The 14,230-nt window shown below is 53.5% G+C and overlaps 1 protein-coding gene across 8 annotated transcripts in view; it reads right to left on the bottom strand.

Annotated features, from left to right (window-relative positions):
• MYH11 (myosin heavy chain 11) overlaps positions 1-14,230 on the bottom strand; it is a 117,840-nt gene that overhangs the window by 22,440 nt on the left and 81,170 nt on the right. For all 8 annotated transcript variants that reach the window (XR_011524478.1, XR_011524477.1, XM_070566670.1 and 5 more), the window contains 12 exons: positions 14,024-14,197; positions 12,109-12,223; positions 9,454-9,647; positions 8,057-8,178; positions 7,874-7,943; positions 7,574-7,734; positions 6,082-6,190; positions 4,311-4,442; positions 4,013-4,219; positions 2,677-2,814; positions 1,485-1,608; positions 974-1,145 (listed from right to left, as the gene is read on the bottom strand). Coding sequence is in view for 6 of the 8 variants with exons in the window: in XM_070566670.1 (XP_070422771.1) it covers positions 974-1,145; positions 1,485-1,608; positions 2,677-2,814; positions 4,013-4,219; positions 4,311-4,442; positions 6,082-6,190; positions 7,574-7,734; positions 7,874-7,943; positions 8,057-8,178; positions 9,454-9,647; positions 12,109-12,223; positions 14,024-14,197 (1,718 nt within the window). In the remaining 2 variants the exon portion in view is untranslated. The remainder of the gene's footprint in view (positions 1-973; positions 1,146-1,484; positions 1,609-2,676; positions 2,815-4,012; positions 4,220-4,310; positions 4,443-6,081; positions 6,191-7,573; positions 7,735-7,873; positions 7,944-8,056; positions 8,179-9,453; positions 9,648-12,108; positions 12,224-14,023; positions 14,198-14,230) is intronic.

Raw genomic sequence — 14,230 nt, 5'->3', positions numbered from 1 at the left:
GAATGCGCAGCAGCAGGACAGAAAGCGAAACGGGGACATCAAGGTCAGACTGCAGAGGGTGGGTGGGCCCGGAGCGTCAGGCTGAGAAAGCCGGCTTTTCCCGCACAAGGCAGCAAAGATTTTTGGGCAGGTTCACGCCCCAGAGTGATGATTTGGGTTGATCACGCTAGCACCGTCTTGCAGCTCAAGAAAAGAGAAGGAGCTGGCCAGGGGATCAATGGGAACACTTTGGGGCTCGACTCCCAGCGCTGCCTCTTCCGAGCTGGGTGACAGTCCCAGGTTCCTTCATCTCCCAGGCTCAGCCTCCTCCTCAGGGAAGTGGAGGTGAGAGCAGCACACCTGGGCAGGTGTCTGCAAAGGTGCTGCTTGAAGAGAGAGTAGCACATAATGCGCAGGTAAACAGCCGGTAATTCTCACTGCTGCCATCTTCCCAGGGTGATGCCGTTAGAGTGAGCCCAGCTAAGAGCTGGGAAAGCGAAAACAGAAGGAACGGCGTGGGGCACATTGCAAAGGACGGGCAGAGTCTGAGGGCTGCCACATGCTGGGGGGGGCGGTGAGGAGGAGAGGGGTGGGCACATTGACAAAAAGAGGGACCTCAGGAGGAGGGGGCCGGGGGACAGGAGGGTCGTCCTAGCCTCAGACATTGGTGTTTGAGGTGCCAGTGGAATGGACTCCATGGGCAACTGGAGATGCAGAAGTGGGGGCCGACAGAAAGGCCTGGGCATCCAAGGGGCAGACACCGTGGGAGCAGGGGAGTCACACAGGGGATGAGTTTGGAAGGAAGAGAAGAAAGTCAAAGCCGTGGGGTTCTGGAGGTGCGAGCAGGACCAAGAGGCACCAGGAGGCCTGGCCTGGGCCACCTTGCATGAGATGGAGGCCTGCCTGGAGGAGGAGGAAGACTGGGGCCCTCGTGGATCGGCAGGGGCCCACGGGGCACTGGAACACACAGGACATGCCCGTGTCACCTCGCTACCTGCTCAGGGCCGCCTGCAGCTCCTCCTCCTTCTTGGCCAGCTGCATCTTGAGCTCGGCAATCTGTGCCTGCAGGTCGGCGATCTGCTCGTGTAAATCGCTGGCCTCCCCATCCAGCTTCCTCTTCAGCTTCTCCAGCTCCTGCCGGCTTTTCTCCTCCTTCTTCAGCCGCACTACGACAAAGCCAGGGGCCCCTCAGGAGGTGGAAACTACCAGAAAGACGCCTGGAGGGTGAGCCTTTCTGCCCAGGCTTCTCACGTGGAGGAAACTCACGCACACGCGCGCACACCCCCCACTGGGCATCGTCCCGCCCGGACCACGGTCTCATGGACGGAAAGTCAGTCCTGATGACAAGCGCCTTTCATTATTAAAGTGACTGCGGACTAATGGTGGCTGGGGAGCCTGGACGGGGTCATTGCCTCTCTTGAAACAGTCTGCCATTCTCAAATCTCCTCTCTGATTTTCCTAGTTTTAAAATCTCCCCTCAAAACCTCTCTGGGCGGCTGGTTTACCTTCCAGTTCTGAAATCATAGATTCGTGCTTGTTTTTCAACTTGGTAAGGTTCTTGGCTTTCTCTTCCTCTTCTGCAAGATTTGTCGTTAAGTCACTAATCCTCTCTTCGAGGAGTTTCCGCTCCTTTTGGGGAAAGAAAAAGGAATATCATTAGCTTTCTCCTGTATCTGTTTCCTTTTTAGTAATTTCTGGATACACAGTTGAAAGGAAAACTCACACTATAACCAAATGCAAGCTAGAGTTTTAAATGGTAAAGAGAAGTTCCTTGACAACAATAATTTCAAAAGATTGGCCGCTTCTCATCTCATGCCACACCTCGTGTTCCAGCCAATGAGGCCCTCTTCCCCTTCCTACCACACCCCAGCTCTTCCCTGCCTCAGGGCTTTTGCACAGACAGGCCCAGCTTCCTGGGATGCTCCTTCACCGCCTCTCCCTCTAACTGCTCCTCACTTTTCAGGTTTCCACTTAAATGCCACTTCCTCCAGGAAGCCTTCCCTGAATGCCTGGCCTCCATCCCTTAGTGCTCTGCTCTTACAATATGGTGAACACCTTCTTGGGACCCTGATCACAATGGTAATTAATGGTTATCTGTATGATTATCTATCTGCCGTCCCACTAGAGTAGAAGCCCCATGAGGGCAGGGTCCTTCACTATGCATTCCCTGCACCCAACACAGGGCATCGCTCACAGCAGGTGACCTGTTGACATCTAGCTCAAAGAATTAAAGGCAGCCCCCCCTTAGTGGGGCTGGTTGGTGGCTACTCACTAGGGTGACATTTTCATACTGGTTTGCCCTGGGAGTTTTCTGGTTTGGGCACTGAAAGTCCAATGTCCCAGAAGGCCCTCCATCCCGGGCAAACCAGGACAGCCGGTCACCCTGGTGGTCACTGGAAGTGGCCCATGAGAATATGAGTCTCACACAGAATTGCCCACCTTTATACCACTTGGGGTCCCCTTGGTCACTGTGTTTCTGAGACTCGCTCCGTGGCAGCCCTGGTGCTGGGGGACCACCAGGAACCCGGTCCCTGGCATGCCTGCCTCCAGATGGCAGTCACAAGGCCACCACATCAATGCTGGAGGTAACCACCTGCTCGGCCCTCAATACTTCGCATTTGGCTAAAAAGGGAAAGTATCTGGCTCCTCAGCCCTGGCGAGCCTGCCGTTTTGAAGCAGCCGCTCAGCCCCACTCACTTTGGACAGTTTATTGTTCTGATCGTCCATGACCAGGATGTCATCCTCCAGTTTCTTGATCTTGGCCTCGGCCGTGACCTTCTCAAGTTGTAGCTTCTGCCTCGCAGCTTCCTCCTCCTCCAGCTGCTCTTCCAGGTCCTTTTTTGGGGGGGGGGGGGAAGAATCACAGCCTGGGGGCCGGCCCTGCGGCCGAGTGGTTAAGTTTGCACGCTGCACTTTAGTGGCCCAGGGTTCGGATCCTGGGCACGGACATGGCACTGTTCATCAGGCCACGTTGAGGTGGCGTCCCACATCCCACAACTAGAAGGACCCACAACTAGAATATGCAACTAGGTCCTGGGGCTTTGGGGAGAAAAAAAGAAGAAAGGAGGAAAATTGGCAACAGGTGTTAGCTCAGGGCCAATCTTCCTCACACACAGAGCCTCGCTTCAAACAAAGTCACTCTCACAGAGCTCGGGACTATCTGATACAGAGGCTGGGCCTGAAGACCCCCAGTGCTCTGCAGTCCCCTTTCATTGGAAAGAAAAGGTCTGGCTGAGCCACTTGGCTTCACGGAGCCTCAGTCTCCTCGTGTGTAAAATGGGGATGGTAGATACCACGGGACTTTAAAATATGTGCACAAATGCTTTGACACTCTTCCTTTCAAGAGGTGGAGCCTGACTGCTCTCCCCTTGAGTGTGGGCTGGACTTAGTGACTTGCTCCTAACAAATAAAATCAGGCAGAAGCGATGGAGTGTAACGTCAGAGATTAGGCGGTAAAGGCATCGTGGCCTTCTCCCCCGTTCTCTGTCTTGATTCACTCCTTCTGGGGGAAGCCAGTGCCATGTTGTGAGGGCACACAAGCAGCTCCATGGGGAGGAGCTGAGGCCTCCTGCCTCCAGCCACGTGAGGGAGCCACGGGGAAGCAGGTCCTCCAGCCCCAGTCGAGCCTTCGGATGACGACAGCCCCGGCTGACATCCTGACTACAACCGCGTGGGAGACTCTAAGCTGGAACCACCCAGCCGAGCCACTCTCAGATTCCTGACAGTGTGAAATAAATGTTTATTATTTCCAGCTGCTAAGTTTTGGGGAGTTTTGTTCTGCTGCAAAAGCTAACTGATACAATTACCCCCACATGGGGTTGCCACCAGGAGACAAGGTGTTAGCAGACGAAAGGCAGGGCGGTGGAACGGAGTGGGCTCTCAAGGAGACCTGTGCGGGCAGATGGCCGTTCCTCTCCAAACCCGTCTCTTTATCTGTCCCACGGGGACACATATCATCAGACGCACCTGACAGCCCTGCGGCGAGGGTCAAGCGATGTGGTACCCACCGAGGGCAGCCCCTGCGGTGTCTTACCAGCATCTGCTGGGCCATCTTCTTCTTTTCTGCCTGCAGCTGCTGGCCGCGGTCTTCCTCCTCCTCCAGGCGGGCCTCCATCTCGTGCAGGATCTCCTCCAGCTCCTGCTTCTTGGCCGCCAGCCGGACCCTCATCTCCTCCGCCTCGGCGTACAGCTCCGTCTCCGCCTGCAGCTGCTCCTGCAGCAGGTTCTTCTCCTCAGCCAGCTGCAAGCAGGGGGGTGGGAGGCGGCCGGTGAGCCCCCGAGGAGCAGGCGTCCTGCCCCCTGCAGCCCCGGCCGCGCTCCCGACCCAGTACCTGCGTGTGCTTCTGCTCCAGCTCCTTGAGCTCGCTCTCTGCCTTCTGCTGCCGCTCCTTGATCTTCTGCAGCTCTTCCTCCTTGGCCTGCATTTCCTCCTCCTGCCGCGTCACCTGCAGCAGCGGCTTCACCTGCACGCACACACACAGCCAGCCCGTCATTTGTTTTCGCCGCAGGAGGGATACACTCGTAATCAACGTGACCCCATCCCGCAACCCCACGGGGACATTTGGCAACTTCTGGAGACAGTTTTAGCTGTCGCAGCTGGGGTGGAGGATGCTACCAGCCTCGAGTGGGTACAGGCCAGAGATGCTGCTAAACATTCTAGGATGCACAGGACAGCCCACAGCACAGAACCATCCATCCCAAAATATCCATAGTGCCGAGGTTAAGAAACCCGAGATTAGAGCAACGGAAAAAAGGTGCAAAGTGGAAGGAGAAGGTCTCCGTTTCCCCCATTTAGTCCCATCCCAGAGAGGTAACTGCTGCTGACAAATGGGTATTTCCGTCTAAAGAGAAAAGGAAAAAAAATCCCTCACATCTTACGTCCCCAACAAAGTCAGCAGGAGCATGGTTAGCATTTCCTTCCAGTCTTTCTTCCTACACGTTTAAAAAATATACCCAAGATCACGCTGCCCAATTTTCTGTGCTGCTTTTATGACTTAAAGCTACAAGATAATTATCACCCCATGCCGTTGCATCATTTTTACAACTTTAGTTTTCGCTAACCATCCTTTTTAATAGTTGAAAAGTATCCCATTGATGGGTGAACCATTATTGAATTGATCGCTCTGCCGGGGCCAGGCAGTGAAATTTTGCTATTGTAAATAAGGCACAATGAACGCCCTTAATTCCTGACTTTCTTTATTTCAGATGGTTTTCTTAGGACAGTTTTTCAGAAGTTGGGTCAATGGGGATGAATTGTCCCAAAATAGCAGCTTCCCCTGACGGTTCTTCACCTGGCTGGCCCCTGACTCCTTGTGTTTGAGGCCCCGCCTGGCGCCAGCAAGCTGCGCGTGCGCACTGTGGCTTCCACCACGCGCTTACCCCGTCTGCTGTTGTGTGTTTGTGTCTGTTTATGGGCTCATGGTCTGCACCCCTGACTCGACTAGAATAGTCATGAGGCCAGGGCCCATGGTGTCTGCTCACGGCTGTATCCCCAGGACCCTGCACGTGCCTGGCAACCAGCGGGCACTCGATAAACATTCGCTCAGTGAAAAAGGTCTGTGCCAATTGACACACTCAAGGGCACGAAGAAGAAGCAGCGTCTGTTGTAACAGAGCTGGCACATTACAGCCCCTGACACTGCAAGAACAAGCTGTACCCAGAGACACAAATAATCGATACTCGCCACCACCTGGATGGACCTCCAAGGAATGGTGGTGAGTGGAAAAAGCCAGTCCCCAAAGGTGATGGATACACAGTGTGACTCCATTGACATAACATTCTTGACATGACAGAATTATAGAAATGGAGAACAGAGGCGTGGTGGCCGGGCTATGGCGGGAAGTGGGTGTGGCTATCAATGAGCAACATGAGGGGTCCTTGTGGTGACGGGCACGCTCTGGACCTGTGTTAAGGTCATGGCTGTAAGCCGCGTGCCAAAGACGGAGGGCCTTCTCAGGCCCGGAGAATTGCCAACGGGCAAGGTTTGATTTCATGCCCTCCGTTGCACGCCCACTGTCAACCATCTCCAGTCCCACATCTGGAGCATCTGGAGCGAGGAGCCAGGATTAGGGGCCTGAGAAGGCGGGCGGGTGGGGTGCTCACCTTGGTGAAGAGTCGCCACCACTGCCAGTTGCGCAGCTTGAGGTAGGCGGCACAGTTCCTCTGAATCACCCTCATGGCCGTCAGCTGCTGCTGCCGCTTGGCAAAGGCCCTGGGGAGGGGAGGAAGCCCTGGTTGGCCCGACACACGCCTCACCGTGCTGTCCCCAGCATTCTGCCCTGCAGCTTCCTGAGAGCAAGACGCGTCTGTTTGGCTTGTGGGTTTGTGACTGGCACGGGGACATCCCCCTCCTCTCCAGCTCAGGTTCTCCAGGAAGCTCAGCATGGGCACAAGTCTGGGCACAGGGCATGCAAATAATCTGGAGGCCAGAGCCTTTCTCAGTAAGCAAGGAGGACCCAAGGCTCACGAGATGCCCTGGACTCAGAGCTGTGGCAAGAATAACACCCAGGACATCACTCTTCTCAGCTACACTGTCCCCAGGGGCAACTGAACACCCCCAGCGGTGCTGTGTTCTCCCCAGAGTGGAGCGTCTGCCAAGCCTATCCTTCCTCCACGTGTTTGAGAATCTCAAACCCAACACGGACCAGCTCCCTTCCTACTTGAGGGCTGTTGGGTTTGTGAAACCACAGAACAAGGAGCACAACCCTCTTTTCTCGGCCCGGCTGCCATCTTGGACTTGGATGAACTTGAACAATTTCAAGAATGGCCCCAGTCAGTCCGGAGGTGGGAGGGGTGGTAACAGAGAAGTAAGTTATGACGCTTAAGTTAGGTCTGTCCCTGGACGAAGCTCCCAGATCTGGCCTTGACCATCTTGGGTCCCCTCAGCAGTGAATCAGCTTAACACGATCCAGGCTCTGCAGATGAGCGCGGTCCAAATCTCATAAAAACATCCACCCCCGACAGAGAGCTCCTCTGCCAGCCCCTGCTGTCCTCTCTGGGGTGTGACCTTCCTTGAGGAACCTGAGCCCTCAGCTAGCCCCCAGGCTTCCCCAAAACAGAAGGGGCATCACATCTTCTGAGATGCTGCCTTATGAATCCCACTGGACACGGGGATGGACATACAGCCAAACACCCTTTCCTGAGAGACACGATCACATTCTCACCCTTCTGAAATGCTACCCAGGACTGCTCTCAACCCTTTTCATGCTCTATTTCATCAAGTGCTCATAGACAACTCTAAGAGGCAGGAATGATCATGCTCATTTTCCAGTGGAGAGACCTGAGGCTCAGAGAGGTAGAATAACTTGCCCAGAGCTCATCAGCAAATAAGAGAAGAAGCCCAGATGAGAACCCAGGTCTAAAACTCCGGAGCCCAGGGCCCTAACTGCTTCCTGCCCTGCCCTATAACTAGCGCATCTGTCTAAAGCGGTAGCATTTCTGCCCCCTCAGGAAGAGGCTTTCATTCAATCAGTGGTGCGGCCTAAAGGAGATGGCCTGTTAGAAGCAGGGAATCTGAACACGAGGCCAGAACCCCCCCTAGAGGTCTGTGTTTCCCAACTTGTTTGTGGGCAGGTGACGGTGTGCGGGTCTTTACTTTCTGGCCAGGTAGCCACGACACATGGCCTGGAAAGCCATGATGACATCCGTGATCTTCAAGTCTCGTTCCTCTTCCAGGTGGGCCAGGACCCCGGTCCGGAAGAAGATTTTGCTCTGCCCAATCCTGTACAGGTTGGGGTCGAGTTCGAGGGCTTTGATCTGCAGGAGGAAGGAAGACATGAGGCCCCGGGTTCAGCCATGCTGCGTGGCCCGGGGTTGAGCATATTTAAGGAGGGTCCCACCCAGTGCGGCCAGAGTCCCTGGGTTGATTTCTGGGGAGGGTCGGGGCTGGGCTCACCATGAGAATGCAGGCCTGCTTCCCGTCCATGAAGCCTTTGGGGATGGCGTTCGAGGCCAGGATCTCGTAGCTGGAGACACGGGGCAGGAGTCACCGACCGGGCACATCTCCACGGTCCGTCCGTCCGTCCGCCCAGCCCCGCTCGCCCACCACCCCTCCCGGGCCTGGCCCGAGCCGGCTCACCGTTGGCGGAACTCTTGGAAGACGATCCTGTTGGGGAAGCCCTGACGGCAGATGCGGATGCCTTCCAACACCCCGTTGCACCGGAGCTGCTCCAGCACCAGAAAGGCATCCAGCTTGCCAGACTGCAAAGGTGGAAAGGCCGGTGGACCCCTGGGGCCTCAGGGAGCAGCACGCCCTGCATCTCAGGCCGGGGTTGTGGGGGGACCCACCTCGCCAGGCATGGGGATGAACGAGGCACCGGGTGAGGTCTCAGCTGAGAGTTCAGGTGCCATCTCTCTCCTACTTGCTACTAACATCACCTCCTTGTTGCCTCCTGCTCCCCTGCTCCCTGTCCGTCACCAGTTCCGTGGCTCCTACCTCCCAAATATTCCCCAACCCACCCACTTCTCTCCATTGGCATTGTCACTGCCGTCCCTTTGCCACCATCCTCTCCTGCCTAGACAACCACCATGGCCTCCTACCTGGTCTTTCTACCCCCATCTTGCCTCTCCCCTCCACCCCCCTCACTGGGTTTCCAAAAATGTAAATTGATCGTGACATACCCCAGTGGCATCCTATATAAGGGAGGCCAAGCTCTGGTCAACCCACAAGGAGCTCCACGATCCAGCCCCTGCCTATCGGTTCAGCCTCATCGCTCCTTATCCCTGCCTCACACCATCTCACATCAACACAAAACCACCTACCCGGCATCTTTGCACTAACGCCCTGCATTTCTCACCACCACACTTCTGCTTTACCCCCTTCACCAAGTCGATGCCTACTGCTTCCTCAAGCTCACATTCTCTCAGCAGCTCTCTCTGAGCCCTGAGGCTGGAGTGTGAGCCCTGGCTGTTTGGTGTCCTCATAATTGGCAGCACCTCACATTACATCGTGCTTATCAGCTTGCGCACTGGAGGATGTTTAGCAGCATCCTGGGCCTCTATGCCCCGGATGCCAGTAGCAGCCCCCTCCCAGTAATGACAACCAGAATTGCCTCCAGACACGGCCAAGTGTCCCCTGGGAGGCACAACTGCTCCCAGTTGAGCACCCCTGCACTAGATTATAAGAAACTGCAGGCGAAGACTACAATTTATCCAGCACTGTAGCCCTAGCGCCTGGCACAGCTGGAGCTCAGTACATAGGAACTGGAATAATGAATGAATGAATGATTTGAAAACCCTGAGCAGCTCCAGGGCTGCAAGTATCTGATCCATTTTCCTCTCCTCCCTTTGCCACCTTTTGCTTCCAGGATGGGGAATGGGTACCAAATCAGACAACCTTCCACCCACATCCGATGGAGCCCTTGGGGTGGGGGGTCAGGCTTTCCTCTTGCCCCTCTCCTCCCCTTCCCAGCAGCCTCCTGATGCTGTCCCCAGGGGGAACGTTCTGACCACCAAGGAGCCGGGCGAGCTCCTCACCCTCTTCTCGTGGTTGGGGATGATGCAGCGCACAAAGTTGGGCGTGGTGTTGCGCAGCGTGGTCATCAGCTTCCCCAGCTGCTCTTTGTAGAGCTGCCCCACTGTGCGGAACATGCCCTTCTTGGTCTTGGAGGCGCTGGGCAGCGAGCTCTCCGTCATCTTGGCCATCTGGTCCAGCCCCACGATGCGGTCCACTGTGGGTCACATAAGGGTGGTATCAGCCTCTGGCCCACTTGGGGGCCCTGCAGCCCCACAAGAGGCCAGAGGACCAGGCCCGGAGGGTGGAGACTGCAGGTTCTCTCTTGGTGGGCACCGTCCCCCATTCCTTCCTCTACCAGCCATTGCCTTCCCTGCAGCAATGTGGAAGGGGAGGTGGAAGGGGATTGCTTTCCGAGTATCATCTATTTGGGAAATCCTGAGAGCTCCTGAGCGACAGAAAGAACAAATTCTCTCTGACAGTGTCACAGAGACCTAGGAGTCAGTCCTGCTCTTGCCACTGCCTTGGCCTGGTGCCATTTTGTGCCTCAGTTTCTCCTTCTATAAAATGGAGGTAATAGCATCTACCTTCTAGAGCAGGAATAAGCAAATAAGGCATGTAGAGTGCTTACCTCCCTGCCCACCTTCAATCCTTCAACTACCAACAAATGTTTATTGAGAGCCTACTATGTGCTGGGCCCCGGGGACACAGAAGTGAACAAAACACAGACCCTGTGTCGCCCCTGCCCAGCTCTTCTTCTAATGATCACACACATAAGTATACAATATTTTGGGTGGAGAGGTGTGCCTAGAAAGATAAAGCAGGGTTAAGGGGGGAAAGAGAGTGATGGGGGTGTCTCTCTGATAAGTTGATATTTGAGCAGAGACCAGAAAAAGTGAGTGAGTGATCAGGTAGATAGAGAAAATATTCCAAGCAGAAAGTACAGCAAACACTCCGAGGTAGGAATCTGGAATATTAGTAAGTGCTCAACAAAGAGTAGGTGGTGGTATTAATATTGTTGTTGTTATTATTATTACCACCACCACCAAGATTCTTTTTCTTTCAGAATGGAATGAGAAACTCCCACCAGCCCAGCAGGTGCTACACATACCAAGCCTAACCCACTGCCATTGCTATGAATTTCCCTTGAAGTACTGCTTTTGCTGCATCCCACAAATTTTTTGATAAGTTGTGTTTCCATTTCCATTTAGTCCAAAATATTTCAAAATTTCTCTTGAGAAAATTGACACATGAAAACACTTCTAAATATCACATGGGTCAAAGAACAAATTTCTGTGACCCATGTGTTATTTAGAAGCATGTTTTTTAATCTCCACATATTTGGGGCTTTTCCAGTTATCTTTCTGTTATTGATTTCTAGTTTAATTCCATGGTGGTCTGAGAGCAGACACTGTATGATTTCTGTTCTTTTAAATTTGTTAAGGTATGTTTTACAGCCTAGAATGTGGTCTCTCTTGGTGAACGCTCCCTCTGAGCTTGAGAAGAATGTGTATCCTGCTGTTGCTGGATGAAGTTGTCTATAGATGTCAATTATATCCAGCTGGTTGATGGTGGTAACAAGTTCAACCCCACTGACATTGGACTGCACCGTTTCTGTTCCCTGTACTCAATTAGACTCTGTGTAATAATTTCTTTGCTTGTCTGTGTCTCCCTGAAGACTGTGGGCTCGTTGGGGGAAGGGCCTCGCTGAGTTCATCATGAGTCCCAGGGTGAGGCAGACCCAGGGTGAGATGCTGTTCCCCCATCCCGGGGCCCGGCACATGGTTGGCACTCAGTCCATGTTGGCACAGCTGACTTCCACACCATTCCACACCAAAAACAAGGGTGGCCAGTCCTGTAAACCCCAGGCCCACAGGCTCCGTGCCAAGGACAAAATCTGCTGTGGATACTGAGGTCCAGAAACAAAAGCAGCAAAGTCCACAACCCCAACAGTCATCACAGCAGCCGACGTGTACTGAGCCCCTACTTGGGGCCTGGCAGGTGCTAAGCACGTCACATGGATTCTCTCTTCACTGGTTCTCGGAAGAAACCAAAGCGTGGTCCCCGGGCCAGCAGCATCAGTGTCACCTGGGAACTTGCTGGAAATGCGGATTCTGAGGCCCTGCCAGACCAGCTGAGTCAGGCCCCTGGGGATGGGGCCCAGTGATCCAAGGTTTAACAAGCCCTCCGCGTGAGCCTGGTGCAGCTCAAGCTTGAGCCCCACTCTAATTTTACCCTCCCCAAAATCCTAGGAGAGATGGGCACTGTTATTATTTTCCTGGTTTTACTAACGAGGACACTGAAGCTTAAGGAAGTCAAGCGACTTGTCCAAGATCACACAGCTAGGACACGGCAGAGACGAGACTGAGGTTAAGTCTTTCTGACTCCAGACGGGGGCAATGCAATTCACCATGCCTCGCTTGCTATTTCCTCCATCAATGCCCTGATCTCAGGACCTTCTCCTGGGGGCCAGGTGTGGGGTTGAGAGGCTCAGGGGTTACCTCTCAGGAAGTGGTTGAATGTGTCGACAAGACATCACCAGCACCTGACAACGTTGCCCTCTCCCCCACCCCACAGAGGCCCTCCCCTCCTGAGATCAAGCATGGGACTCTGGGGCAGTGAAAGGAGGCGAGGACTCTGGGCGTCCCCTTCTCCCACTCCAGCAGGCAGGGCCTTACCGTCCTTCCACAGGTCGGCCACAAACTTGTCCGAGGAGGCGTTGAGGAGGGATGTCACATTGTCGTTCAGCGGGTCCATGTTCTTGGTCAGCCAGGCGCTCGCATTGTAGTCCACCTGCCAAGGACCATCCCACCCATCAGGTGCTCCTGCTTCAGTTACAAAGGGCGGGGCCCGAGTCTCCCCATTTCCCTCCCAGATCTTCCCAGGCCAGAGAGGAAATGACATTAGTGGCCATCATGATGGAAATCCACAAACACCAGTGAAGAGACCAAGGCCAACAGATCAGTACTTTAAAGGGCCCTGCACACAGTAGGGCATCAGCCAATGGCAGCCATTGCTCGTCTCCATTCCTTGCCTCCTTCCAGCAAGCCTTTTCCAGCATCCTCCTTTCTCTAGAGGCCAGAATGACGCCTGGGATTTCCGAAAGGTGAAGAGCTCCACTCATGGCAAACACCCTCCCTCATACCCAAAGTTCTCCTCTCATGCAGAGAAAGCCTGACAACAATCCTAGTTTTTAAATCAAGTTTGGGGACTCTTATCCCTTCTCTAATGATGGAGATTTGAATATATGGATGTACAGACAAAGGACATATATGGCTTTTTAAATTCCCAACTTGAACACTGACAGTGACCAAAGCTTTAATTTTATTATTGTGACTATGAAGTGAAAGGAACAGGTAAAATAGCTCTCTGGTGGGATATTATGGGATGTGGGTTGTTATGGTGATGGCCAGGCCTGATCTGAGAGGGGACTGGAAAAAAAAACAACTTGTAAAGTGGGGAGGAGAAAAGCGTTTCCTCTATGTGCTTAAGGAACAAATATATACTTCCTTGAGTGTATAGGGTGGGAGTTGGCCAATTTTTTTGGTAAAAGGCCTAGACAGTAAATATTTTCAGCTTTGCAGGCCATATGGTCTCTGTTCCAACCGCTCAACTCTGTAGCACAAAGCAGCCGTGGACAATATGTCAAGGAATGGCACAGCTGTGTGCCAATAAAACTTTATTTACAAAAATAGGCTGTGTGGGGCTGGCCCTGTGGCCAAATGGTTAAGTTCAGCATACTCCACTTCAGCAGCCTGGGTTCAGTTCCCAGGCACGGACCTATGCCACTTATTGGTGGCCACGCTGTGGTGGTGACCCACATACAAAATAGAGGAAGATTGGCACAGATGTTAGCTCAGGGCAAATCTTCCTCAGTGAAAAAAGATGAGGATTGGCATAGATGTTAGCTCAGGGTGAATCTTCCTCAGCAAAAACCAAAGAACTAAAAACAGGCTGTGGACCAGATTTGGTGCATGGGCCGTAGTTTGCCTATCCCTGGTTTAGGGCAATGCCTATTCCCATGATGCATTTGGGATACTGGGGAGTCAATAAAATACCCTAAAATTCTGTAAGCTAGGTGGAGGTATGTCTTTTCTATATTATCCAGGACACTCAGGAGCCAAAGGGGAAGGTGCTGTATATTTATAGCCATCACATGATGATGATGATGAAGGAAGAGGAAGAGGAGAAGAGGACGATGATGACAACCATCCCAGATTTTCCTGGACAGCACAGGCTGGCAATGGCAAACCCAAGGCCATGATAAGGGAGATTCTTGTTGGGTCCAAGAGTAGGGTTATTGGCCACATCATTCCAGTTGGCCCTTCCTGTTGGGTTTAATTTGTAGCAGGAAGGATTCGGAGTCTGTACAAGAAAGAGCTGCCTGACCACCATGGCTGGAATATGTTATAGAGACTAATACATACGTATCTCATCCTATACAGATGCTTAGACAAATCGCGCATAGAACTTGGTTGGGATTCGATTTACACCAGACCCCTCTGGGTTCTGCCATTCCCAAGTTGTTCCTACTCTGAGCATCCTGCCTGGGTCCCCGGGGACACAGAGGGCCCTGGGACCTGTGGCTGGTACCTTCCCGGCATAGTGGATGATGGAGAACTCGGTTTTGTCCTTGAGCTGCTTGGGCTTCTGAAACTTGGGGTGGTTGCCCTGCTCCGTGCACAGCTTCTCCACGAAGGACTTGTCAGTGGCTTTGGGGAACCAGCACTCCTCGTCCAGCAGGGCCAGCACACCCGGAGGGTTGTTCTGTGGAAGACAAGTAGGGCACACACGATCACA

This window comes from Equus przewalskii, chromosome 12 (assembly GCF_037783145.1).
Source record: "Equus przewalskii isolate Varuska chromosome 12, EquPr2, whole genome shotgun sequence".
Lineage (NCBI taxonomy): Eukaryota > Metazoa > Chordata > Mammalia > Perissodactyla > Equidae > Equus > Equus przewalskii.
Note: the sequence above shows the minus strand (reverse complement) of the source record. Positions and strands in the feature narration are given on the sequence as shown.